Below are 25,833 nucleotides of genomic sequence, written 5' to 3'. Positions count from 1 at the left end.
ATTAGGAGGCGGACTCATCGGACTGTACCTGCCATCTACCGTCCTACAAGACCAGGTCCACACAAAACCTCAACTCTGGCACCCCCCCAACACCCCTTTCTTTTCGTTCGCATTTCCTCCCGGCTCTTTGGCGATCTCTGCCATTTCCTCGAATAATTCTTATTCCTCGAATAATTCTTATTCCTCGAATAATTCTTATTCCTCGAATAATTCTTATTCCGCGAATAATTCTTATTCCTCGAATAATTCTTATTCCTCGAATAACTCTTATACCCAAGCATGACATGACAGCGGCCGTGAAGATCTGGCGGCGGTAGCTCAGGTTCTCGGACAGCTGATCCTGGCAATCCAGATAACGACAGTGGCCGTTTGCGTTCCCATGACCGATAACGTTTTCCAGACGGCGGTCGGCAGGAAAAGGATAGCCTCCTGGAACTGGATCGCCATGACGGCAATGATCAAGACGCGCAGGTATAGGGGGCAGGACGTCCAGAGGATCTTTGGCCAGCTGTTGTTCGCGTTGGGTGTGGACGTGACTCGGCTCATAGCTTCGGACTACGACCAGCCGCGGCTCAAGGAGGGGGCCAAAGGAGTAGAGACCTAGGTACTAGCTAACTTAGAGAGTCTAGTTGGAGTGCGAATTGAGTCTAGGAGTCCCTCGCCCAACAGAGCAAGAGCGCGAGCTTAGAAAGAGTGTCTATCTGCCAGAAATGTTTTTGGGGCAACATGGTGTTCGCTTTAATATACGCATTGCGCCTTCCCTAGGACTTGGCTACGCGCGAATATGATGTGCTATTTACGAACGTGAGATGTAAGGTGGGACGTGAGACCACACAGTTGCCTGAGCGCCCAAATCGCGATTCATCTGACACCCTACGTAGAATAGTAGCCCAATTAACTACCTGATCCACTCGTCCTCTCCCCTTGACCTGCAAAATCCTGATACCGGGGCACGAATCAATGTGTGAACATCTGCAAGGACAGAAGAGAAAATTCATGTCATTATTGTCGTGGTCTCATTGATCTCATCAAATGTGGCGTGGCGTTGCCGCATCCCAATAATCTATACAGCCAGCCTCATGTCGTAACTCCAGTCCTACCCGATCCCATCCCATTTCATAACATCCCAGACCATACCAGAGCGAGCTGTAAAAAAAAAAAAAAAAAAAAAAAAAAAAAAAAAAAAAAAAAAAAAAAAAAAAAAAAAAAACCAGAGTCCCGTCTTCATGACAAGGGAAGAAGAAAAGAAACACAACTTCCGGCATCCCATCATGCCGCCACGGTCCCCGCCTACAGCACGTCGTCGTCAAGATCGGCAAATTTCATACCCTGTTTCCGGATTTTCCAGAGCTCGTCTAGCTTTTCCTCCTCGGCCCTGACCTCGACCAACATGTTCTTGAGCTGCGAGTGGACATGTTAGAGCTTGATGTCACGGTGGAGGATGAAGGGCCTGTCGAGGATGTTGAATGAATGGACAAAAGAGAGATGTTGGGGAAAAGAGAGACGATGGGGGAAAAAAAGAAATCGGAGACGAAAAAAGAATACGAGAAAAGAAAAAAAAAAGAAGGAAAGAGGAGACGGGAAGAGAAGAGAAGAGAAAAGAAAGGAAAAGACAATGGCGGAGTTGGATGGGTGGAGGTTTTGGAAGGTACAAAACCAAATGTGGGTTTGGACTTACCCCGGCCTGGAGCTCGGGCGTGCCGTGCTCGGCGATCAGCTTCACCAGCCCCTTCACCATGAGGTTCTTCTTCTTCTGGTGGTGCCGCAGTGCCTCGACGTAACCGTGGTACGAAGTGACGTCTTCGGCGATCTCCTTCACCTCTTCATGGTTGACCATGTTCTCATATGAGAGCCTGACAATGCCAGCAGCAGCGAAGATGTGACGGGCCTCGGCACTCTGGGCGGTGGTGCTCACGTAGGCGAGCGCTGATGCGTCTTGTTCTTCCGCGAGCTGGAAAATACGCGTCCGGTAAGGCTTTACCGGCATAATTTCGTTCATGTCCGGCAGGTTGTCGATCGTCTCGATGGTGGGGTAGTAGAAACCAGCGGGAGGAGCGGCAGCAGGAGCGGCAGCGGAAGCGGGCGCGGCGGGGGCAGGGCGGAGGGCGAGGGTGGAAGGAGCGCCGGGGGCAGCAGCGGCGTGGGCGGGAGCGGCGGACGAGAAGAGGGGACCGGAACCTGTGGCCTGAACACCCGTCAGCAAGAATGGAAAACCAAACAGCTGAGTAAGTCGCAACCAATCTGCCATAGCCATCGAAGAGTCATGCTAATGCACCATCAAGCCCCAAAGAGGCCCGGGTTCCGGAACCCCTGGCCTTATACCCCGCAAATCTAACCTCCCAACGACCTGATCTTGTTGGCAACGGAGGCATGGAAACCGTAGGTGGACCAACACCTAAACGTCGGGCGGACGTCCTTGGATCCCACGCGTAGTGGGGGACTCAAGCTTGAGGTACCCTCGGCGCCAACGCTCCGCCTCTCAGGTCCAATCGCGCACGAGAAAGGAGAAGATTGCCAGAGTTGACCCCAGCAGGCGGATTGTGTTAGAGAGGCGGAGCGGAAGCATTCCTTCTAACCGGCGAGCTCTTGTCTGTCCAGTCGGGCGAAGGTGAGGCAGCTCAGAACAGCCAGACCCAGCAGGGAACTGACAATTCCGCGAAGCCCGAGTTGTCCCGACAGGGGCGACAAGTGCCATTAATAATGGACTCGCCGGCAGCAGGTGGTTAGGAATGCAGAGATTACGGCTCCAGAGAGTTTTTCGCTCTTGCAATAGGAATGACACGATTCGTGGCAGAAAGGCCCCGGGTGGAAGGTGACTTACCCGGTTGGAGGGGGCGGCGGAGGAGACCGACTCGTCATGATGGTCGACCATCATGACGTCGTCGGGCTGTTGGGCCTGTTCGTGGTTGGCCGACATTTTGATGTTTGATTGAAAAAAAAAAAAAGGTTGGTGGCGGCGCCGGCGGAGGTCGAAGTCGGCAGAGGGGAAGGAGGGAGACGAGGGGCGAGAACCGCGAGGGGGGGCGCTGCTGAGGCGAGGAGGGAGCAGAAAGAGCCGGAGGGGCGAGGAAAGTCTGTGACCGGAGGAAAAGAGAACAAGAATTGAGCGGTCGAGTTGGGGAGAAGAAGAGAATGAGGGAGGAAGTGGGTGGGAATTGGAAGTTTATATAGAGGAGGGAAGATGGTCTGTGCACACCTGCAAATTTGCAAATTTGCAAGTGTGCACAGACCAGAAAAAATCTCTATTCAGGTCTATTCAGATCTATTGAATTGCTATTGTTGATCATTTTTTGGTGATGTTGTGGTATTGTTCGGTGTGGTGGTTTTTTGGGAGCAGTTCGGATGGAAGTCCGATGTGGGTCTTCCCGCCCGGCTCCGTGCCGGCCCCACTCCCCCGACGGGGTCGGGAGCTGCAACTCTTCCCCATACAACACAAATTGAGACTGGCATGAGTGAAAGTTGTCGAACACACAAAAATCCCATCAAAAGCTAGAAGACATGATGAAATAAATGATTGCAATTGTTCAATTTGCCAATTTTTCTCGCCATGTGTATTGTACCTGGTGCACGCAGTATTGCGCGATGGAATGACTGATGTTCGCCGATTGCCGCGTTGAGCATCGCTTGGGGTAATTTACGTGTTCAAACATGAGGGAATCATGGTAGAATCCAGTTATGACAGACCACTCCTTTCGTTCTCAATGTATTCTATGCCACGGACAGATGAACCCTGTACTGAGTTCCACGAAGAGAGCTCCTCGTGACCGATCCTCGCCCAACTGAAGGCGGACGTAAACACATCAACGAATGCGCGTCCATTCTGCCCAGCAGCCCCAGTACTGTTGACGATGTTGATGTGTCAGCGGATGATGATCCCAGGAACCAAAGGATTGCACGAACGAGTCCTAACAGACCTCACTGAAGTAACTGCCGGTGTGTGGAGGGTACTTGAGCAGGAAGTTGACAGCTGAGTTCAGCTGCTGAATTTGCGTTTTCGCGTCCCGCAGCTCGTCCATGGCTAGAGCCACTCTGTACTTGCACTTCTTGTAGTCCTGAAGAACGGTTGTCAAGAGTTTGACCGACTTTTTCAGCTTGCGGAACTGGTTGTCTTGGTGACGGCGACGGCGAACTGCCTGGAACTTGTCAGAATTGGCGCTTCAAGCACGATAGGGAGCCAAACCTTTGCTTGTTTGTCGGGGGCGCGCAAACTCGCCGTACCGGTCACTTGGGCAGTCGGTGCGGTATCTTGTCCATTGGTTTGAGACTCGCGAGCGGCCACTCTGTGGCGATGGTCTCGTCGAGCGCGCAGAATTGCGCGCCGTGTTGCGTTCTTGGGATTTCGGGCCATCGCGAGTCTGCGATTCCGAGGGGAAGAGGGGATGCTTGAGGTACTGAGAAGTGAGGGTGACTTCAAGGTCGGGAAGTTGGATTGCTTCAGACCTTGGACGGGAAAAACACGGAGAGCGGGTGCCAGTCTTGCCGCATCGATTTTACTTGAAGTCTATTGTTCATGTCTTGCCATTCTTTGCCAGTTGTTCTCCTCCTTTGGCCGTCGTGTGCTACCACTTACACAGCTGCGGGACCCTAACCCCCAAAAAGGGATCCTCGGAATTACCTGAGTGTATTCGTGCCCACTTACTGCGTAACCCTGGAATGCAGGTACTGAGGGCGAGGTGGGGTCACTGCCGTGACGCGACATAGCAGGTACCGATCAAGGGAAACACCTGCTAATTCTCAAACGGGTGGCAGCTGACATCGGCGATACAATCCACTCACTCGACATGGTTCTGTCAGAAGGTGGCCGGTTATTGTCAAAGGAGCGGAGCGGAGCGTGGCTTCGCGTAGCTGAGGTGTTCCATACCCCAGTTTCTGTACTCCGTACCTCCGTACACGAGGCGCTTTTTGTGCATTCTTCGATTGCTGAACAGACCCATTGATTGGATTCCGACCATGACGAAAAAAGTTGCCATCTGCCACTCCTCGCCCGCCAGCTGTCACACTCCCACGTCGGCCACTTGCCAAGCACCCCTGCCCCGCTTTCTCCGCTTTGAGACCGACCAGTGATGGGTGTGGCTCTTCCGTAAACTTGCCCCCGTCGCGGCTGCCTCATTACAACGATCATCGAATCCATCCTTCCCACATATCCGATTACCTCGAAATCCCCAGTAAACTCCAAGCCTCGCAATCCGCAATCGCAATCGCAATCGCAATCAACGAGCTTCAGTTCGCGCAACGCGCTAGTTAGCAGCACTCCCTCGCCATGTCGGCCGAGATCGCGCCCCAGGCCGTCTCGACGCCGCCCAAGGAGCGCCACTCGCTCACGCTCGACCAGCGACGCGCCCTGCGCCGCTGGGCCAGCTCGCAGCCTGTGCGCCCGAGCCACAAGGCTTGCATCGAGTGGTTCCAGAGCCAGTACAACCAGACCATCTCGCAGTCGACCGTCTCGCACTCGCTGTCGCCCAAGTACGCCCGCCTCGATGGCGACACCCAGCTGTCCGGCTCGCGCCTGCGCTTCGGCAACTGGCCCGACGTCGAGAAGCTCGTTTTAATGTGGCACCAGGGCATGGTCAACAGCGGCCGCAACCCTTCCAACGAGGAGCTCGCCGAGAAGGCCAAGAGCATCTTCACCCAGCTGCCGCGCTACAAGGACGAGACCCCGCCCGAGTTCTCGCCGGGCTGGATCCACCGCTTTAAGAAGCGCTACGGCCTGCTGATCCGCCGCCAGCGCCGCCACGGCAGCGTGCAGAATGCCGCCGACGACATCCCCTACCTGGTCGACGCCGTCCCCCGCTTCATGACCATCACCCCGGACGTCTCGCCCGCCGCCATCCGCGACACCGTCCAGCGCATCGTCGGCGTGGAAGCCTCGCTGGCCGTGTGCGCCCGCGTGCGCGACGAGATCGTCCGTCGCCTCGAGAACCCGCAGCCGTCGCCGGCCAACAGCCAACAACCACCCCCACCGCCACCCCAAAACGGCGTCCACCCCGCCACCACCGGCGACCCGCCGCCCCTGTACGCCGACGAAGACCCGGAGCTGGCCCTGCAGAACGCGCTGCGCGCCCTGCAGCAGGAAGAAGCCGACGCGGAGGCGCAAGCCGCGGCCGAGCGCGAGGCGCGCGACCGCTCCGAGCGCGGGCTCCCGCCGCTGGGGACCATCGCGGGGCAGGCGTACGCGCAGCAGGCCGCGACGGCGGCCGTCAACGCCATCTCGACGCCCATCAGCGCGGCGCGGGCCAGCGTGGGCCCGCCCGCGAGCGGCAGCGGCACCGGCGGCGGGGGCGGCGGCGGCGTTGCGGGGTCGGCGTCGTCCGCGCCGCCGCGCTTCATGGCCCCGACGCCGCAGCCGGCCGGGTCCGCGGGCAGCGCCAACGGCGAGGAACTGACCTTGACGCCCATCCCGAGCGGCGGGCCCGTGTCGGCCACGGAGCGCCCGGTGCGCTGCCCGTACTGTCTCAACCAGCGCATGCTGCGCACAATCAAGGAGGCGGTGGAGCACATGTCTACCCACGTAATTGTGTGATGGGGAGGCAGACGAGTTGTCACCGGCTCGGTAGAAGGACGGCTCTCTGGGATGGCGGCAAAATTGCCAGCCCTTCCTCGGTTTTTGCTTGGTTTTCCTAGTAAGTATGAATCCGAATACTGCTATGTGCACAGGCGCTTTGGTAGGGATAGGGTCACTAGGTATGGGATGGGGTTACTAGGGGATGGGCCGGACAGGTCGGGTTCTTTGCTGGAGTTTTGCTGCGTGTTGTCCATTGATTGCTAAGGCCCCTTCATTGGCTTGTCGCTGCGTGCTGGCAACCTCTGTCTCGTCTATGTACTCTGCAATATACCAAGTTTTGTTCTCTCATCAGAGCTTGTTTCCCCTTCTGCAACCTGATTAACCGTTCGAAGAGCATGGTCTTTGCCCCTTGGTTGTCGACTTTTTTAAAATGACAACCCCCTTTTTTTTAGAATGACAATCCCAAGGGGCGGCCCGTGCGTCCACCACCAAAATCTTACAGCGCGTATCACCAACACGGCCTTCCACACGGCTTACCTAAGACGTCGTAGAGCTCAATGTTAGTCGCTTATCGATAAGGTAGCCCCACGTGACTTGCGGCCTACACTAGATGGGTAGGCGGTCAAGACTGGCAGTATTCTAGTATTAGTGTATTTCCTATGCTGTTCAAGGCTGATTCTACTGTAATTCTAAGATTTTTAGCCAGTTCCGCGTTTTCCACTAAATCTGCATTTTCCAGCCTCTTCAACAACGTCGGCAACATCGTCGATTTGCAGCGATTCTTGTGGCGACGTATTGCTAGGGCGTGTGGGTGACGTGCGCTGCAAAAACTGGTGGGAGACGCACGGACCGCCCCTTGGGGTTGTCATTCTAAAAAAAAAGGGGTTGTCATTTTAAAAAAGTCGGTTGTCGACTTGACACCGGAACACAATCCCAACAGGGAAGCGATCAACACTGTTCACAACCCCCCCTTTCCCGGCTGGTGAGAGACCGAGATATGTGCAACACCGCACAACGGCTGCAGGATTTCGTTGCCAGCATTGTAAGAAAAACATCGCAATCGCAGCGCCAAAGGTAGGGACACCTTGTTTTAACAGAGCATCTCATTTGAGCAAACCAGCGTTCCGCCACAAACCCTCAACCAACCACCCATTCATCATCAGCCCATCGTAGCTCAGCCCTTTTAAGAAAAAAAAAAAAACTCTTGCGTCACACCGACGAAAGGTAGTGGCAGGGAAGATGCCCTAGCCCCTAAGTGAAACAGAACAACCCGCAACCGTAGAGCCCTCCCCAAACCCGTTTTGTTCCGCACGCCATATACATCGTCCACTCATCAAGGAAAACTTCCTACCCTCTCTCCAACCTCCCAGTTCATGCCATTCCTCATTGCCCACCATAATCAACACGCTGGTCCGCCGGCCCGCACGCAGGTAGCCGAAATCACTTCCAAACCGCTCGCACCTTACCCGTTGTCTTCCACATTCCACCCATCTTCAAAAGCCAGGCACTCCCGCCAGCAAAGGTCAGTGTGGAAGAAGAGAAGCCGCAACAACAACAACAACAACGTCCTCATCCATGGGCACCACCCGCACAAACACTTCGGTGGTAACCCCAGACTCCCAGAACCGTCACCATCCTCGACCCGTCCGAGAGCGAACGTGTCCCCCAAAGACGGTCCATCCATGTCTACCTGTTGTCCGCAAAGCCGGCTGTCCTCGGATACGCCGTTCACCCATCTCACCCATGAACACCAACCCGTGTCGATTAGTCGGTTGCCCGATGTTAAGACAACAAACACAAAAAGCAAGGCACGAAAGACAAAGTCGGGTATACTTTGACATCAAACACAAAAAAGCAAGGGCAACTCAACACAAATCGACCCCTAGGAGCCAAGCACCAGAGAAGTTGAAAGAAACAAAGGATTCAAGGCGATGAGAGGTGCTCTAACTGAGAACGCATCACTCAACATACACCAGCAGCTTCTCGTTCCGCTGCAGCGCCATATCGAGATCGTGGTCGCTCATCAACGGCGGCTTGTCGCCGGTCGGCTCGTCCTTGTACGACAGCTGGGGCTCCTCGTCGGCCGGGATCTTGAGGCGGTCGACGATCTTGTCGTAGAGGTCGGCGAACGAGATATCTGACGGGACCTTGACGGCGATGATCTCGCCGTGGTAGCTCAGTTTGACCTTCATCTGAGAGCCCTGCTGTTGGATGCCGGGCGATAGCGAGCTCTGGGACGGCTGCGACAGCGACGATACCTGCCGGCTCATGGCGGGCTGCGCACCACCACCGACTTGCCGCGCGTTGGAGGAATAGCCGCCATAGCCGGCCGCCGTGCTGCCGCCGCTGAGGTTCTGCCTGGACGACTGCCGCGAAGCCCCGTCGGCGGGTGAGTCAGCGGACGACGGCCGGGAGCCACCGGACAGCCGATACTCTTCGTCGAATGCGCCTGGCTCGATCTCGTAGTCGCCTTGCCTCGGCGCGAAAAACTCCTTCACCAGCCTGCACTTTGAGATGTAGTGCGGTTGCGCAAGGAGGTTCTTGACATAGGCGTCCAGGTTATGGCGCCGGCCTTCAGTAATCGCGTCGGTCACGTAGTTAACGGGACCAGGCATGTATGGAAGCGTCCGCTGCTTCTTCCCGGCTGTCCCCGCCTCGACGGGAAATTCCGTAAGGAGCGCGATTTGAAAGTCGTAGAAGTCTTCGTAGTAGCGCGCCAGCGCCCAGGTTCGCCCATCCTCCAGCTGGGCTTCGATCACGAACCAGTACTTGTCTTCCGCAAAACAGTACTTGGGGATCTTGGCCGAGACCGGGGCAAGCAGGGGCGAATTCGGGGTGGAGGAAGGTGCGGTTTGCTGGAACGACGTCTGTTGCACGCCGTATCCTGCTCGCTGCGCTTGCTGCTGCTGCTGATCGGGCTTGTCAGGCACTGCGGACACACCAGAGGAGAACCGGGATTTGACGCTTACCATAGATCCCGCCCCCTGACTTACCCGGCCGCTATGTTGCTGGATGCTCATGCGCTCCATGCCCTGCTCAATTGACTGCTGCTGATTCCCGCTTTCGAACTTTCCAAGCGTGATGCTCGAGTTCTTGTAATCCGCCGCCATCTTTTTCCACTCCTCCACCTTGGGAATGCCGGCCTTCCGCACAGCTTCTTGGGGGTTTGCAACCGGCATGTTGGTCGCCATGTCACGGATCTGAACGAACGACACGGGAATCAAACCGGGACCGCCCAGTCTCCCAATGGGCTTTGCCACGAACCATTCCGGATTGGACTGTGCGATCACGATGATGGCTTCGCCTTCCTTCGCCTCCAGTTCGTCACCTCTCTCGGCGTGAAAGTCGTACATGACGACGCCGTAGACCATAGCACCTGACTTGGCTGACTTGGAACTCCGCTGGCTGGCGCCGGGCGGAGTGGTCGTCACTGGCGCTTCGCTGTAGCCCGAGTCATGGTCTGGATGCTTGACAGGCCGTGCACTGTCGGGTTGGGACTGGCCGCTGTCACGCTCATTGCGCCCAAGAGCCTGGAAGAGGCCCACAGGAACCAGGCCTCGGGCGTCGGGCACGGCGGGGTTGCAGGCTTCGTACCAGTCCGGATCGTTTTCGCGACCGATCACATGGAAGAAATCGCCACGGGAAAAACTTAACTCTTGCGGATTCTGTGCCGTGTAATCGTAAAGTGCCCGAATAACCTGTTCCACATCCCAAGGCTCAGCATTACTGCCGGGGGGAGAGTGGGGGACGGCGCCGGGCCCGCACCGTGGGGTTGGCCCACCGGAGGCCTCCGAGCTGCGGAGCAAAAAATCATGGAGAGTACACACCTTTTTGGGAGGTACGATCGCGACTGCTGACTTCTGCGGGATGCTAATGTGCGGCTTGTTCTTCTCGTCCGCTTTGATGGACCTCCTCCCTATCCGTAAGCCCTTGAAAACACGCATCACGGTTAGCAAAGCGAAGCCAAGCTCTCAGGTCCGTAGCTTGTCGTTTCAACAGGAGATGCAATTGAGGCAAGAAATGTCAAGGAGGGGAAAGCGCGAAGACGATTGTATCGCTGCGCAAGCGATCAAGGTGTGGTGCCGCAAGAACGGTCAGGGTCGGACGAGCCCAGACAGCTGGCAGCCAATGCTTGCGCTGGCACTGAAATGTGTGACTTCGCCAGGGCAGGGCAGAAGCTGTGTGCAGGATTGAGGATGCGCGAGATTTCGCTGGGGGGCAGGAGAGGGGAGGAGCACCCGACCAAACAGGACTTACCTTCATGGTGTCAAGTGAGCGCCCTCAGCACGGATGAAATGCAGATTCAAATCTCGAGGCAAGACAAGACGAGAGGAGCCGCGGCAAGTGATTGCTTGCCAGTTCTCGCTTCGGCCGATAATTGTGCGTCACGAGGCGACACAGGCGTGCTGCTATCGGGTGGCTTTTGGATCGGTGTAACAGATCGAAAGTCGTTGTCTTGGGTTTGACGAGCAGAGGCACAGGGATGGCAGAATCTTCTTCCTTCTCGTGGCGCTCACAAGGGGTGTCTCTTTGGTGCGCAGGAGATTATGTTGCTTGCCGCAGCTCGGCTCGGATGTCCTCTCCAAACCGCAGTCACACGCGTGATGCCGTCGAAGAATTGATTGTAGTTCGGGGTTTTGCAGCGATTGAAGACGCGAAAGTACGGGCGGCGGGGCGGGCACGCTCGGTCTGCTAACGCTGGAGAAACGCGAGGTTGGTAGGTCTCCCGCCTTTACGATCTTGCCTTTGTTGCGGACTCGCTCGGGTTGGCCGCCAGACTCGTGGAACCGCAGCCTTCGCTTTGTTCAGCCGCACGCCTTAATCCTGTCGGACTTGCTGCTGTCGCAGTGTCGGCGAGCGGCGAAGCGTGACGGGAGTCGATTGTTGCAGCCCGATGACGGGTTTGCAGGTTGCAGGATGCGGATGTGAACGGTGGGGGGAGACAGCCAAGCACGGCAGCCGACCGGGCAGGAACGTTTTTAAATGGGAAAGATATGACGGAACCTTGGGGACCCCTACAGGGACCTAGGAAGTGGACTGCTAAGCGACCAAGAGTGCAGGGGAAAATGTTGGAAGGTGCCCGGGGGTGTGCAGAGGGAGGGGCATTGGAGCACGGGTAGGATTGGCGTGGCCGGGTTGGGTGCGGGCTAAATGGATGGAAGGCAGGGATTGCCAGGTGCTCGGACAAAATGGCTCGAGCTCAGCGCTCAGGTTGGCGAGTCAAACAACCTTTTACACCCAGTTAAGTATTATCAAATAACATCCGCTGGGTCATGCGAACATGATCCGGACACCAGAGAAGGAATGAACAAAGTCTTGCTGGGCTCCACAGCTTACGTTTGTACGGTAGAGTCACGTTACGTGCTCTGGACATCGAATATTTGTCCGCTGCGTGTGCCGACTTTGCAGAACAAACTCTCCCTGGCTCACGTGCTCCGATGTCGTCACCCTCGATGCTGTGCAAGACATTCACAAGGACAACGAGCAAGGACTCGGAGAATTACAGAGACCCTGGAGATTTGAAGCCAGATTCAAGATAATAGCTGGCATCGTCGGCGTTCTTAGCTCTTCACGCAGGAGGCAAGCATCAACCTGTCTGCCTTGGCAGCTCTGAGGAGGTTGCTAAATGGCGCAGACGATTCGTCTCTTGGTCATGTTCATCTCCAGCACCCACACCCGCCCATTGTTGAGCTTTGCTAGCTTATATTCTCGATTGGTGTTCCTGGCGTTGAACCATTGTAGAAGACATGTTCACGGCACTTCACAGCACGTGCTAATGAAGGGATCTAGGTGATTCTTTTTCTTACAGCTCACTGTAAGAAGGAGCCTTGTGGTAGGGGTTTGACCACCTACATCTCTGCGATGTCGGTGCTGGGTAAGCAAACGCGCCAATCTGCAAAAGGTGCCCTCGAGGTCTACAATGCTACACGTGCCTATTCTCCCATGTTGACTCCGAGCCCATGCTTTGCGTCACTGCGGGCTGTGTAGGCATGGAATTGACGGACACATGAACTGCAACCGCATGCCATACGGGATATAGGCCATTCACTGGGGTAGGCAACGTTGTCTTGCATCCCTGTGGTCACCAAGGTCGGCCGACCCAAATGGCAACCCCCTTCAAGTCCAGGCACCTACAGGTAGTGAAGGTGGTTTCTTACCGTGCAGGTGCAGTACGGCATTTTATTGTGTAGCACTGCAGGACACCATCTGCAATTTCGGATCCCGTGAAGACGGCCTGAATCCGGTTTCCTGTTAGGTATCCCACCATGACAACCCTTCATTGCAGTTCGGTACTTCTCCTTTTCTGGCTAAGGTAAGACAATCCCTTCGGTGCCTTGAGAGCACATCGCTCAGCGAGCTTCTCTTCTCGTGTCTACTGTGTAGCTCGCTTCCACACCATCGCCTGGACCTCTTCCGCTCACATCCCAAGTTAGAGCGGCGGTCTTGCAAGAGGCGCCTGGCGCTGACCAGTCGCGCGCGTGTCGTTGCCTGCTCATTTGCTGAGGCCAGCCCCCTAACACTCCATGGAAGGCGGACAACCTATCGCTCCATCCTAGGCCGTATTCGGGTTAGTCTCAGCGTTTAATATCTCGGTGGCCTTCGCCATATTCCACTATGTTGTGGTGACACGGCTTTGGAATCTCAATCCGACGGAGTACATGAGTGACAGTGGGCTGATAGCCCCGCAATCTCGCCCCGCCATTGTGGCATGCACATGGATCATCCTGGGCACTTTTTGTTTGCTTGAGCGGGGTACGGAGGGACTGGGCTGTGGGCTCTTGAGACCACGGAGCCAAGAGCCAAAGTATCGTTCACACCCAGTAGTTACTGTTGTGTAGATCATGGAAGTTGTTCACTTTTTGCTCGAATTTCTCATGTCCAGCGTACACTACTTCGAGAACTCACAGCTGCGCTTCCTGGCAGCGACCCCGCCATGACGTCGTTTGTGCCGCTCTCTGCGACGCTTCCAGATCCTTCCTTCTCGCAGCTTCCTCGAGGTTATCCCCTTTTGACGCCCACTCCTCCAATCAGCGGCGGAAACACCCAGGACCTGTGACCACCAGCCACCTTCAGGAACAACCAGACTCGGCTTTCGAATTCCAAATCCCTGATTCATGCAGCCTTCCCACGGAGCCGGAAGCCCTCCCCGCCTCGGATCCCGCCTGTCCCGGATCAGCATGCCCACCCACCCCCCAAAAAAAGTGAAACCCGAGTCAGGGGACCCAGTCTGAAACAAACCCAGATGCAGCGCGGCTCAGCAACTGCCGGCGCCACTATCACAACGGATCAACCCAGCACTGGAGCCATGCTCTACGAATTTCGACAGGATAGGTCCCTGTACGGATACTGTAGAATCGGCAAAAGGAAGGAACACGGATCTAGCGCCAAACTTATGGCTGGCGTACTGTAAGCGCTCGTACAGTACATACCTCAAGGCTCACGGTAACGACATCGTCAGTAAACCGATCCCCTGTCCGAGCGCCATCCGTCTTTCCACAGTAGCCCCTGGCGTCAGACAGTTCGTAGTGTAGGTGATTATGTCGGGATGACTTCACTTCCACGTTTCCACGTGTCCTTGGAGTCAGTGGCTAGTGTATGTAGCTTGAGTTCCCCGGGGAGTCCCGCACCGGCAACACGGCATCAGATGGCCAAGGAACCCTTCCCAGAATTGGTGGGATCGCGAGCATCTGAGTCGAGGCGGACAAGGGCGGTAAGCACTACCAGAGAGTAAATTCCAGGCCTAGCGAGGGATAGCAAGTATGGACGTTACTAGAGTAGTGAATCGCCAGACTTCCCCTTCTCTCTTTCTTTATATTTCTTATTTTACTTTTTTTCTTTTTAGGGACATTTCACCATCCTGGCTCGACCCGGTGCGCGGTGTTTATGCCGCTGCGAATACTACGATGTTATTGACGGGCCCGATGAGGAGAGCCAAACCAGACCTAACGCCCATGCTACAGAAACTACCCAGGCTAAGTACAACCATGACAGCAGGCAGGCGCCGAACTCCAGACCAGCAAGCCGCTAAGGAGTATCCCAGGAACCAGGCGCATGCCATATGATCCAAATGCTCTTTCGCCCACCACGGGTATCATGGAGGCAACGGAGTCTCTAAAGTCAGAAAGCAGAAAAACGTTGCACCAAATTGAACCACCAGATCTGCGAGGGTGGCGCCGGGGTGTTGGGCTTTGGATCCCAATCGAGCGCTGCCGGGGAATGCCGTTCCCAATGGAACCTCGGACAAGACCGGAATTGCGCTTCACCAGGCAAGAGAAGAGGATCGCAGAAACCGTCGACAGCCGAGAACGATCGATCGCACTCATGAGGGCCATTCGCAGATTAGTCTCGGCAATCGAGAGGACGATCAACTCGCGACCCGGTACGGCATCTCGGAGGCGACAGATATCCCGAACCAGCTCCGTCTTGGAGGAGTGTTCGACGGCCGGCAGCAGCCCGAACAGAACAAACTACTTATCGTAGCCGAGAAGGGCGTGATCGGCGAGAACCTCAGAGATTTGTGGTACTTCAGCCCGAACGGTCGCGCCCTACCGACGCGACGGGCCCCAACAAGTGATGTTTGCACGGCCAGCAGTCGCAGTGGCTGAAGCGGAAAAAAGATCCGGTGGAAAGAAAAGAACGGAAAACTCGGTGCCCGCTCTTGACCACGCAACGGACCACCAGCGAGGAAGGGGAACGGGCGGCACAGAGATCAAATTTGCCCTTTGATGTCGATGCGAGAAAAGGCTGCAACGCGAGCGCTCTCAAACAGCGGGCCAGCTTTCGCGGTCAGGAAGACGATGTTGTTGTTGCGGTCCTCGAGGAGGTCCTGGCCGCCGTGGTCAAGAATGAACTGCGCGGCCTCCATGTCAGACTCGAAGTAAAGCTCCTCCGAGACAAAGCGCAGCGGAACGTCCGGTTTGTACCTGAAGCCGAATTAGCGAACTCCGGGAGCGACGAGAATTGACGAGGTAAGCAGAACTTACGCCTTGCAGATGTTGCACAGAGCAGCGAGGCGCTCTCTACCGACAAACATGTCCATGAGATATGCGCCCATGTTTGGCGTGTCGTTGTAGAGCTGGAAGAACCGATGGTAATTGCCCAAGGCCAGGGCGGACCGCACATCCAGGGCATGCTTGATGGCCTTATCTTGCTTCTCTGCTGGGGTTAGATCTGCCAGAGCGTTATTCAGCTCCGTGCGGTTCGCTGTGTGAATGTAATACAGAATCCGGTACGCCTTGAACTCGTTCGGCTTGCCCTTCAGACCCAGCTTGTACAGCGCCTTGAGCTGGGTCTGGCACTGATTATACTCACCGAGATCCCCCTTCTCCAAGGCAATGCGGGCATGGATTTCGTATACTTCCACCGTGAAGTCATCCCGGACACGCTGTACTGTGAGATCCTGTCGCATGGACTTGAACTGGTTGCAGATGTAGGCATAGTTTTGATCCCTCTTCCACCTCTTCTTGAGCAGCTCCAGCGTCTGCCGCAGAATATGGGGAGGACGGACTTGGGAAGGCTTCGGAGCCGCAGTCAATCGGAGATAGGGCTTCTCTAGGTCCTGGCAGGTGCCAATGACCGGACCGTCGGCGGGAGGCGGCGTATCCTCGCGGGAGGTTGTGTACTCCCCTTCGGCCCGTTTCTGCCGCTTGTCGGCCCTGTTGAACTTACTTGTATGCTTGAGGGGATCATCGCTGGGCTGGCGTTTGTCGGACGCAAAGGAGACACGATCCTCAAGGCGGGCAGGCCCACTCCGCCATGGGGGAGCGGGGGCAGTTGTGGCCGGAGCTGCCGCGTCCGTTTGGTCCCAGGACTTTCTCTTCTTGGATCCAGTGCTCGTTTCGGCGCCTTGAATTGGGGTCGGTGCCTGTGGTTTCGGGTGAAGAAGCAAGGCTCGGGTACGCTCCTCTCGGATCATGTGTTGGGGAAGAGGCATCGAGTCCCAGTCGATTGTATACATGACGCCCTGCTCATTGGCCTGGGTTATCGTCTCCTTGAGCTTGGCCTCCATTTCAGCCCTCGAGACGGTTGGATCAAGATTCGCGGGAGTGAAGGATCGCTGGACGTAACGGCGGACCGAGTCGGGCCAGTCGATCTTCTTCTTGGCCTGATCTGGGGCTGCAGGCGGCGGGGAATTCACGTTGGGTGCAACATTAGCTGTGCTGGGCGAAGGGGAATGTGTCTGGCCGTAAGCAGGGGCGGCGGGGTAGGAAGGTTGCGGAACAGAGTAGGACTGGCCGAAAGACTGTCGGACTTCGACTGCGGTGTAGGCAGGCGCAGCTGGATTTAAGCGAGCGATCAGCGGTGGGATGCTACGGTTGAAGCTGTCGCAAGAACAGGGCCCGAGAGAAACACAACCCAATGTGTGACGCGGAGCCGACTCACCGGAGTAGGAAGTTGTGTAGCCCCCAGAGGGCTGGGTGCCCGGGGGCGGTGGAGCGGCTGGCCACGTCGGTATCATATCGCTTGTGCTCATCCGTCTGGCAGAAAATGGAAGGGTCTTGAGGAGTGGATGCGGATGAGTTCCAAAAATATTCGCGATTCAGCAGCAGTGCCAAGGTGAGTACTGGCAACACCGCGGTGATGGAACTTGGGATGTGGCTGATCAAAGCGGTGAAGTTTGAGTAAAGGCGAGTTGACAAAGAAGCGAGTTTGTGGAGGGGGCGGAAGGTGGCCTGAGTTTGAGTCTGTGCGTGGCGCTAAGCTCACATGTTAGTTATTCAGTAAACCGTGCAAGGAAGAATTTTCGGCAAGATTCAGCTGCGGAATATACTCGTCGATTGTTGCATACACTGCGGAGTACGCTATGCATGTATTCTGCACAGTAGTTAGTTATCCGTAACACTCCCTTATCGGGCGCCATACACTCTGGAGTGATTGCCTTACGTCAACGCACAGGATGATGGAAGCGTGACCGGTCTGCGTCCACACAAGATTGAGTGGCAGCATTCACGACCGAGGCACAGCCTGCGCCCAACTATGACGGATGTTCCTAAAGCACATCGACCTGACGACCGCGCTGCGGCCCTCGTACCTACCTGATGAGGACCTCCTCTTTGTCCAAGACAATGTGGGGTTGTATCAGGGGTGAGTGAAGATCGCATCCGGGCTCTGTCATTGTGCGCCACCTGAGGACTGACAAGTCGCGTGCACAGCAAGTACAAGCTGCCCAGCCACCAGAATGGCCAGATATACCTGACCTCGCACCGGATCTGCTACGTGGACAAGGCGGAGCCGAGGAAGCATTCGCTGGCTCTCGATCTCAAAGATGTGGAGCGCTTCGAGTTCTATGTACGTTTCGTGAGTCGAGAGAGGGGATGTCTGCTTCTCGAAATGCCTGCTGATGCGCTGTTGACCAGGGCGGTTTTCTCAAATCCTCTGCCAAGATCACCCTCTTTCCCAAGGCCACGAAGCGCGCCTCGTTCCAGCCTCGTTCCTCCGGCCTGGGGGATGATGGCCCTTCGCGAAGCAGCACTTCCTCCCCCGTGCGGCAGATCGAAGGCGGCCTTCGGGTGGCACCCATAGAGCCGCCCCCGGCGTCGACAGCCACATGGGTTTGCACTATCTGTAGCTTTTCCAATCCTGTGCCTTCCAACTTCGATCCCACCACCGCCAATGCGCACACGCCCCTGCCTCCGTGTCTCGCCTGCGGGATCAAGCCCACCCTCACGCATGTTTTGAAGGCGACCATATCCAATGCCACGAGCCGGCAGCAGCCTGGCAGCCCGGGGCTGCAGACTCCACGGCCGATCCGGCCCCAACCGCTGACCGAGCTCTCCGCCGAGAGCCAGGGTAGCTCTTCTGGGCTGGGTGCGGATCGAGCCGCTTCGTCTCAGGAACCCGATCAAGACGCATCCTTCCAATGTCCGCGATGTACTTTCCTCAACCATCCCTCGCTCTTGTCCTGCGAGATGTGCGGGGCACCCCTGATCTCGCACGATCTGCCCGTCGAACTCACGCAACCGGTCCGGCCACACACAGAGTCTCCGGGTCCAGTTCTGAACACCTTTGGCGCAGCTCCCCCGGGCATGGAGAACCCCGACAGCGTTAAGATTTCGTTCCGCGGGGGCGGCGAGAAGATCTTCTACGAACGACTGAAAGGCGCCATGACGCAGCGGAAATGGCTTCTCCAAGGTGCACCCCCCATTCCGAAGGCGACACGACCGGGCGATGCTCTCGCCGACCACCCCAACGCCGGCACAGCAAGCAATTCCGTCTCCCGAGACCGGCCGAAGATTGGCGGCATCGCCGGTCTCGAGCGCCACAGCCAAGCCGTGCGCAAGAACAACGAGCTCGTCATCGGCTCGGCCTTCGAGGACCTCGAGGCGCTGATGGCCTCGGCCAAGGAGATCGTCGCGCTCGCCGAGACGTTCGCGCGGCAGGTCAAGGGCGCGTCGGGCGGCTCGAGCGCGAGCGAGAACGCGCTGCTCGCCGACTCGGTCTCGCAGCTGGGGCTGATCACGACCAAGGACATCGTCGGCAGCAGCAGCGGGTCCGGCGGCAGCGACTCGCTGTACCTGTCGGAGCTGGCGCGCACGCTGGCCGAGTTCCTGACGGACGACCGGCGCGGCGTGCTGAAGAAGGCCGGCGGCATCATGTCGCTGGTGGACCTCTGGGCCGTGTTCAACCGCGCGCGCGGCGGCGTCGAGCTCGTGAGCCCGGCCGACTTCGAGAAGGCTGCGCTCCTGTGGGAGAAGCTGGGCCTTCCCGTCCGGCTGCGCACGTTCAAGTCGGGCGTAAAGGTGGTGCAGGGCAGGGACCGCACCGACGAGACGACCATCAAGGCGCTGCTTGCCTGGATGAGGGACCTGCACGAGTTCCCGCCCGACCGGGACGTGGCGTGGGACTGGCGCAGGTTTGGGCGCGGGGTCACGGCGAGGGACGTCGCCGAGAGGTTTGGCTGGAGCATTGGTGTCGCGGAGGAGGAGCTCGAGATGGCGGAGGAGAAGGGCGTACTGTGTCGCGAAGAGGGTATAGAGGGGTTGAAGTTCTGGGAGAACTTCATCGACACCGGCGAGGGGAAGGGTTACAAGGATCCGGCGACGATTGAGCAGGAGAGGATGATTAAGCTGTTGAAAGAGCACGGTCTCGTTTGACCTCGGGACAGCAGAGGCTGCTTCGGGGCATACAACGATCTTGTCAGGGTTGAGGAGCGATGGTGTCTATGGCGCCAGCAAATCATACATCTGGAACGAAAACCCGACCACCGAAACCGTTCTCTTCCCTCACATTACCCCCATCCCATCCCTCTATAAGGTCTATAGGATGACCGCCATCTAATGGGACCCGTGGTATCAACACCTGTATCACAGCCGAAACTCGGCACCCTCAACGCCCGCCGGCCAGCATGCCAGATAAACACACACACTCCAGAAACAGAATACGGAGAAGCCAAGAGACATCACACAGCGCAAACACAGCTCAGACATACGCCTCAGGTCAACCTCTCCATCAGCGCCCTCCTGACCTTGACATTAACGACCCCGCCAGCGCCGAACGCGGGCACGATGCGACACACCCTCGCGGCGGTGCTGACGGCCCAGTTCTTGGCCACGGCAGCCCAGCGCTCCCGCCAGCCTGCCACGGCGGGCCGGTTGTAGATGTCGAGGCCGAGCAGGTGCACGGGCGTGCTGACCAGTTGGACGGCGGCGGGGGCGGCGAACTGGGCCAGGGTCTGGCCGGACACGCGGCGCTGGACCTCGTCGCCGAGGCGGCGCGACAGGGCGGGCCCCAGCAGCGGCGGCACGTTGAAGGAGGCGAAGATGGTCAGGCAGTCGCGCGCGGCGAAGAGCAGGTAGCTCGGCAGGGCGACGGGCCGGGGCGCGACGCCGGGCGGGCCGAACAGGCGCACGAACACCTGGTCCTTGTAGATGCACAGGCCGATGTTGGCGGCGGAGGAGGCCGCGAACTTGGCCGTGCCCGAGCTGACGTGGGTCGCGGGGAGGCGGCGCGCCGTCGAGGTGGCCGTGTCGAGCGTGTTGGCGGTCAGGTAGGTGCCGCCGTAGAGGGCGAAGATGAGGGCGAAGGGCTTGGAGAAGATGAGGCGCTGCGGGTGGAGGAACAGGGTGCGCAGGGAGGCTCCGACAGAGTCGATGAGCGGTCGGCGGCCGGAGGCGTTTTCCATGATCGAGCTGCGGCGGAACGCGGGTTAGGATGGGAGAGGCCGGGAAGCTGGGGGAAAGGGGAAGAGGGGAGGCACAGAAAAGAGGCGTACCGGTCAATGATGGATATTATGGGGGCAACAAGCACGGCAGCCGAGGCGGCGCTGACAAGGTCGGCGCCGAGCCGTAGTGCCAGGTTCTTGGTGTTCCATTCCGATGTCTGGCTGCTCCCTGCTTTCGGCTCCGAGGCGGCCGAGGCGGCCGGCGCCAACCGTGCCGGCTGAACGGCGTCTAACTGGAGCGGGGGCGGCACTCCAGGGGCCTGCAACCCGCCGGCTCCGTTGTCTTTCATCCCCTCCAAACCCAGGTATCAGCGGCCTCGCCGCGATGGAGTGCCTTCCGCGTGCGCGCAGAATTCTGGCGTTGCGCCGTGTTTACGGGGCCTGGCCCTTGGCCGAGAAACAGCGGCCGGGCCGGCGAAGAGAGAAAAGCGAGGCAGCAGACGGGAAGGAGGGAGGAGTTGTTAATGAATGAGGCCCTTGGGCGAGAATTGCTGAAGGCGACTATTCTGTCGCGGTCATTGAACACCAACTTGCGCGGTCATTCTGGGCTTTCCTTCAAAAATGGCGCACAAATGCATGCTGTGCTGCGTGCTGAGAAAGCTCACAACAGTCTCTGTATTGCACATCGGCCTCGCTGCAGTGTGTTGGCCGAGTGAGTCGACTGCACGATTGCTTGGGCTGCTGCCGACACCGGGATTATTACGTAAGTCGGGCGCCACTTATGCAAGCAACTTTCACAACTCACTCATAAGGCAAGGTACCTGGTACCTTCAGGGTACCTCAGGTAGTTCAAACAAAAGCATTGCAAAGCCGCCGACTGTGTGAAGTACACAGTAGACATGTGGCAGGTGAGGAGGCTTTTGCCTGGCATGACAGTAATCATGGAGTTTTCGACAGTGAGATTCACACAACCGGGCGCAAGAACCACCGTCTTCAAAGGGTTGCATTGTCATGTATTCCATTGGGAAGAACCTTGCTTGCTTTTTCTGGCTTGACCAGTGACTCTGCTCCCGAGTCCTGGCTGAAAACTTCGCTCAAACCGTGGTGTCCCAACGACAAATTCAAGGAAGAAAAAAAAAAAAAAAAAAAAAAAAAAAAAAAAAAAAAAAAAAAAAATAAAAAAAATAAAAAAAAAAAAAAAAAAAAAAAAAAATAAACTTAAACAAACTCTCGCTCCAATCGCAAGCGCCCATCAATCAAAGATCGCAAACCTGGCGAGGTCCAAGCCAAACACGCCATGCCGCCAAACTCCTTAATCAAACGAACCAAACCATCACACATAGCTGTCGGGCACACCAGAATTGTGCAATCTCGAAGAAATGGAGGTCCTTCTGTCAACGATTCAGCGCAAGCTTGGGGTGCGACTTCAGCGTGCACTAACCTTGTTCATTCCTCAAGAAGGCAAGCCGCCATCAAGCTTTGCAGCCGTTGTACAAGCCCTCGATTCGGACGATGAAGATGTTGGTGCAGGGCGCGGGTCTCTCACAGAAGATATTTTAGCTCTTCCGTAATTGTAGAGGTTGAGCGACCACAACAATACCGGAAGTTCCAGTGGAGATGCCCACCCACACCCAGCAAAGTAGAAGCGATACCAGCCGCATTCGCAGCCAGATCCAGGGAACATCACTGTCCACTGTTCATATGATGGGCGCGCGCCATCTGAAAGACCAATGGCCGTTGAGAGAGCAATTAAGCGGGACAAAGGCGAGGGCTTGCGGGCTCGGGTTGGAACCGGCTGGCGAGTGCCTCTTTGATGATACGGAGTTATTTGTTTGTCTGCCATCTGCTTTCGGCGTTTTGCAAGCGCCAGGACTACAATCAAACCCTGTAACCCCTCTCCTGAGCAACGTGTATTGCGCTTCTTAATCTGTATCTTTGACTGGGCGCCACAGCACTGCTTTATCCTCGCCGCCCGCCCCGCCATTCACTCTCCATTGTTCCTGTTGTATACGCTAAATAAGCAGAGGGTGCCTCGCACACTTCGCACGGCTTGGGCTCATGATGGCTCTGGCCCTTTGCTCTTCATCGGCCCCGCATCTCTTGCATCCCAAGTCTGCCTAGCAAAGCTGCCTTCTCAAGCTGATCCAACCGTTGCCTCGCAGCAGGCGCCTGTCTCCAATGGATCCAGATCTCGACTTTTCTCCCTTCATCCTGATGAGCCAGGCTCTAGGCATAGTTAAGCAAGAGGCTGATCTATTCAACGGCGACACGAGGCGCACCATCAGAGTAACTTCCCCAAGTCCTTACGGTAGAGTGTCGCCCGATGACGATCCCGAAGATCTCAAGTCGTTGAAACGGACAGTCGATAAGGTGAAGGAATACCTGCCTCACATTCCGCCCGAGACGGTCGGCATGGAACTTGGTGAGGCAGGGGAGTTGGTGTCCTTCACAACCGACCCGATGCAAGACCATGCCCTCGCCCCTGAATACCCTCTACTCAAAGACTTCCAGCTCCCCCCCGCCGTGGCCAACAGCACGGTTCTTCGTTCTGAACTTGACGAGATCCGCCGCTTCTCGTCCGGAGTTGACTTGGTCTCCCTTAACTCGCGCTCGCTTTGCCCTTCGCGACGAAAGAAAGACCAGAGCCATTACGTGTTCAAGTACAGCCCCGCGCTGCCCCATACCACCTGGGCCGAGATTCAAATCCTCGCACGGCTACCCCCGCACCCACATTTGGTGCTTCTCGACCGGCTCGTTCTCGACGAGCTGACCAAGTCCCGAGTTGTTGGCTTCACCATGAGATACATCCCCAGCGAGACGCTCGAAGAGTCCCGGCGGCCGTTCAAGCTTAGGTGGCTGAGGGAGCTGATGCAGGTTGTAGACGACTTGAATCTCAAGTACGGCATCATCCATCAGGACATCGCTGCTCGTAACCTGCTCATCGACCCGCGGAACGATTCGATCGTCTTGTTCGACTTCAACAACGCGTACCGGCTCGGTGTCTCCAAGAACCATGGCAACCCCGCCGAGCGGAAGTGGGGAGAAAGAGACGACGTCAAGGGCGTCATGTTGTTCCTGTACCAACTCATCACGCGAGACCCGGCGCTCGGGGTGCACTACATCCTGCACCTGCTCGAGGAGGAAGCTTTCAAGGACCCGGCCAAGTGGATCAAACACCCGGACGTGGAGCTCGACGCGCCCGTGGCCGACTTCTACTTTGAGCTGATGGCCTGGGTCCGCCGGCGGCGCGCCGCCCCGCCGCTGACGCACTACACGGAGGCGCCCGAGCACATCGACTGGCCCGACTTTCCACCTTGCCGCAGACTTACCGTCGCGGATCGGCACCGGCGCGGACTGCTCCCTTACGTCGAATGGCCGCGGCCCTCGTCGGCCGCTCTCGACCCGGCGCGCCGGCTCCTCGCCACCGGCAGGTACGCCGACGAGGAGGCGGCGGCGCAGAAGGCGGCGGCCAAGGCCGCCCGTAAGGCGAGGCGCGCGCGCCGCGCGGACGCGTCGGACGGTCTGCGCCTCGATCTCCACCCGCCCTTGAGGATGGTGGATGATGATGAGGTTGCTCCCATCATCCCGTGGAGCCCGAGTCAAGCACTTCCGGCTGCTCCCACCGCTCCGCCTCCCACCGCTCCGCCTCGGCCCACGGAGACTGCTGTGGGAACCGAGGTCGCGAGCCGCGCGCTGCGGCCGCGGGGGAAGAAGCGCAAGGACGCGGCGGTTGCGGACGAGCCGGCCGAGGGAAAGAGCAGCTCAAGACGGCCGAAACGGCGTTGTGCTTCTCCGGCGTGAGGCGAGAGCCGAGAACAGGAGGCCCAGGTGAGGTTTCGGACTGTCCGAGCGGATCCCCTTGCTTGGGATGACGAGGACCTCCCAGCTCAAGGCGCGATTGGCCTCTGGAAACTACGATCGAGGCCCAATGTAACAGGATTGTAGCTAGGTAAACGAGCAGGACTTGAACTCTGAATGTGGAGTAGATTCACGGCCGCATTTGACACGATCAATGCTCCGAGGGGCCTTATTCTAGTGGGGGCCAGCAGAATCAATGACCTAGGGGGCTTAGGCAAGCAACTGTGCGTTTTCTGTGACTTGACATGGCTGGGAGCTCTGGAAGCCGGGGAAGTTTGCAAAAGTACGTTGATTGAGAACAAGGAAGGGTGCCTAGTAAGGAGCATGGCCCCTTTACTCCGTACAAATGCAAGTCGTGAACCACAGGGCCTGCAACACAACCCAAACGACCCCTCCCTCCACGTCAAGAGCGCCGTTCATCGTGGCTGCATCCCGCTACGAATCATACCTACGTTTCCGGCGGGTCTGGTGATCCTGTTTTACCGGCGCAGCTCCTGGAACTCCTTGGGGATTCCCTCAGGGCCAACTCCAGAACGAGCAAGAGCAAGCTTGTGAAGGAGACCAGTCAACCGCTCATCTTGATAAACGCTCCTAAGGTACGGAATAGTTTCGACGTGACGGTGGAATCCAAAAGGATGGCACTCACCAGTTCCTCAAGCTTGGCATCGTCCAAGCCGACAATATCATACTTCGTAACCCCATCCGCAAGCACGAGCGTATCGGGCTTCACCGTCTCCGTGCAGTTGCCGCTCTCAGCACGCCGGCGGCTCGGGAAGAAGTAACTAGCGCCCGTGTAGATGTATCTCGAGACAACCTCCAGGCAGATCCAGCTCTGCCCGTTGTTGTCGAGCTGGTAGGCCAGATTGTTGCAGCCGCCGTTGTTGTAGCCCCGGCCGGTGATGTGCCAGTTGGTCGGGATGCCCCGGAAGGAGATGGTGTTGTCGGTGCCGGCGCAGCAGACGTTGGGGTTGATGCCGGTGCAGACGGTGGCGGAGCCGGAGCAGTCCCCGCCGTTCCAGAAGTAGACGTCGATGGCGGATGCGGAGGTCACGAGGCCTAGAAGAATGTGGCTGAAGTGCATCTTGGGCAGGTAGGAATAGGTATGTTGAAAGTGTTGGGATGAGGAGGGGGATGTGGATGGAAGGTGATGAGGGTGAAGAGTCAAACCTGATCTCAGGGGGAGGAGACACCCGTTTATATGCTCACCATCTCAAGTGTCTCGGAAGAGGTGGAAGGGATCGGAGGTGGTTCCCAAGGTTGAAGATGACGGCTTAGACGAAAGGAGCAACGTTGAGCAAGTTCTTCTCACCGGGCAGACGGCAGATGCGGCGAGGAAGAGTCGGGAGGAAGGGCTTGGATCCCACCGGAAGAC

At 57.3% G+C, this 25,833-nt stretch overlaps 7 protein-coding genes across 7 annotated transcripts; 3 read left to right on the top strand and 4 right to left on the bottom strand.

Annotated features, from left to right (window-relative positions):
* Positions 1-5,260: 5,260 nt before the first annotated feature.
* On the top strand, positions 5,261-6,520 carry THITE_67098 (uncharacterized protein; the record flags this gene model as incomplete). Its single annotated transcript, XM_003652644.1, has 2 exons — positions 5,261-5,857; positions 5,927-6,520. The coding sequence occupies 2 exons, from the start codon at positions 5,261-5,263 to the stop codon at positions 6,518-6,520; spliced, it is 1,191 nt and encodes a 396-aa protein (XP_003652692.1).
* A 1,880-nt stretch (positions 6,521-8,400) lies between these two features.
* Positions 8,401-10,548, bottom strand: THITE_2114403 (uncharacterized protein). Its single transcript, XM_003652643.1, has 2 exons — positions 10,330-10,548; positions 8,401-10,200 (listed from the first exon to the last, which is right to left on the bottom strand). Exons 1-2 carry the CDS (start codon positions 10,444-10,446, stop codon positions 8,461-8,463), a joined length of 1,857 nt encoding a protein of 618 aa, XP_003652691.1. The 5' UTR covers positions 10,447-10,548; the 3' UTR covers positions 8,401-8,460.
* A 4,882-nt stretch (positions 10,549-15,430) lies between these two features.
* THITE_2114394 (uncharacterized protein) lies at positions 15,431-17,180 on the bottom strand. The gene has a single exon (XM_003652642.1). The coding sequence runs from the start codon at positions 16,959-16,961 to the stop codon at positions 15,483-15,485; it is 1,479 nt and encodes a 492-aa protein (XP_003652690.1). The 5' UTR covers positions 16,962-17,180; the 3' UTR covers positions 15,431-15,482.
* Positions 17,181-17,403: 223 nt separating this feature from the next.
* THITE_2114393 (uncharacterized protein) lies at positions 17,404-19,722 on the top strand. The gene is made up of 3 exons (XM_003652641.1): positions 17,404-17,587; positions 17,656-17,791; positions 17,860-19,722. The coding sequence occupies exons 1-3, from the start codon at positions 17,487-17,489 to the stop codon at positions 19,594-19,596; spliced, it is 1,974 nt and encodes a 657-aa protein (XP_003652689.1). The 5' UTR covers positions 17,404-17,486; the 3' UTR covers positions 19,597-19,722.
* A 43-nt stretch (positions 19,723-19,765) lies between these two features.
* THITE_2114390 (uncharacterized protein) lies at positions 19,766-21,088 on the bottom strand. The gene is made up of 2 exons (XM_003652640.1): positions 20,715-21,088; positions 19,766-20,631 (listed from the first exon to the last, which is right to left on the bottom strand). The coding sequence occupies exons 1-2, from the start codon at positions 20,951-20,953 to the stop codon at positions 19,935-19,937; spliced, it is 936 nt and encodes a 311-aa protein (XP_003652688.1). The 5' UTR covers positions 20,954-21,088; the 3' UTR covers positions 19,766-19,934.
* A 1,693-nt stretch (positions 21,089-22,781) lies between these two features.
* Positions 22,782-24,404, top strand: THITE_152152 (uncharacterized protein; the record flags this gene model as incomplete). The annotated part of the gene is made up of 1 exon (XM_003652639.1): positions 22,782-24,404. The coding sequence occupies one exon, from the start codon at positions 22,782-22,784 to the stop codon at positions 24,402-24,404; it is 1,623 nt and encodes a 540-aa protein (XP_003652687.1).
* Positions 24,405-24,940: 536 nt separating this feature from the next.
* On the bottom strand, positions 24,941-25,542 carry THITE_33101 (uncharacterized protein; the record flags this gene model as incomplete). The annotated part of the gene is made up of 3 exons (XM_003652638.1): positions 24,941-25,009; positions 25,108-25,212; positions 25,276-25,542. 3 exons carry the CDS (start codon positions 25,540-25,542, stop codon positions 24,941-24,943), a joined length of 441 nt encoding a protein of 146 aa, XP_003652686.1.
* Between the last annotated feature and the right edge of the window lie 291 nt (positions 25,543-25,833).

This window comes from Thermothielavioides terrestris, chromosome 2 (assembly GCF_000226115.1).
Source record: "Thermothielavioides terrestris NRRL 8126 chromosome 2, complete sequence".
Classification (NCBI taxonomy): domain Eukaryota; kingdom Fungi; phylum Ascomycota; class Sordariomycetes; order Sordariales; family Chaetomiaceae; genus Thermothielavioides; species Thermothielavioides terrestris.
The sequence above is the reverse complement of the archived record's forward strand: the minus strand, read 5'-3'. Positions and strand labels throughout refer to the sequence as shown.

Coding starts and splice junctions, on each gene's coding strand:
- THITE_2114393 (XM_003652641.1), top strand. CDS start 17,487: ATGTTCCTAAAGCACATCGACCTGACGACCGCGCTGCGGCCCTCGTAC. Junction 17,588..17,655: donor AATGTGGGGTTGTATCAGGG/GTGAGTGAAGAT, acceptor TCGCGTGCACAG/CAAGTACAAGCTGCCCAGCC. Junction 17,792..17,859: donor TGGAGCGCTTCGAGTTCTAT/GTACGTTTCGTG, acceptor GCTGTTGACCAG/GGCGGTTTTCTCAAATCCTC.
- THITE_2114394 (XM_003652642.1), bottom strand. CDS start 16,961: ATGATACCGACGTGGCCAGCCGCTCCACCGCCCCCGGGCACCCAGCCC.
- THITE_2114403 (XM_003652643.1), bottom strand. CDS start 10,446: ATGCGTGTTTTCAAGGGCTTACGGATAGGGAGGAGGTCCATCAAAGCG. Junction 10,201..10,329: donor CGATCGTACCTCCCAAAAAG/GTGTGTACTCTC, acceptor GATGTGGAACAG/GTTATTCGGGCACTTTACGA.
- THITE_2114390 (XM_003652640.1), bottom strand. CDS start 20,953: ATGAAAGACAACGGAGCCGGCGGGTTGCAGGCCCCTGGAGTGCCGCCC. Junction 20,632..20,714: donor ATAATATCCATCATTGACCG/GTACGCCTCTTT, acceptor GTTCCGCCGCAG/CTCGATCATGGAAAACGCCT.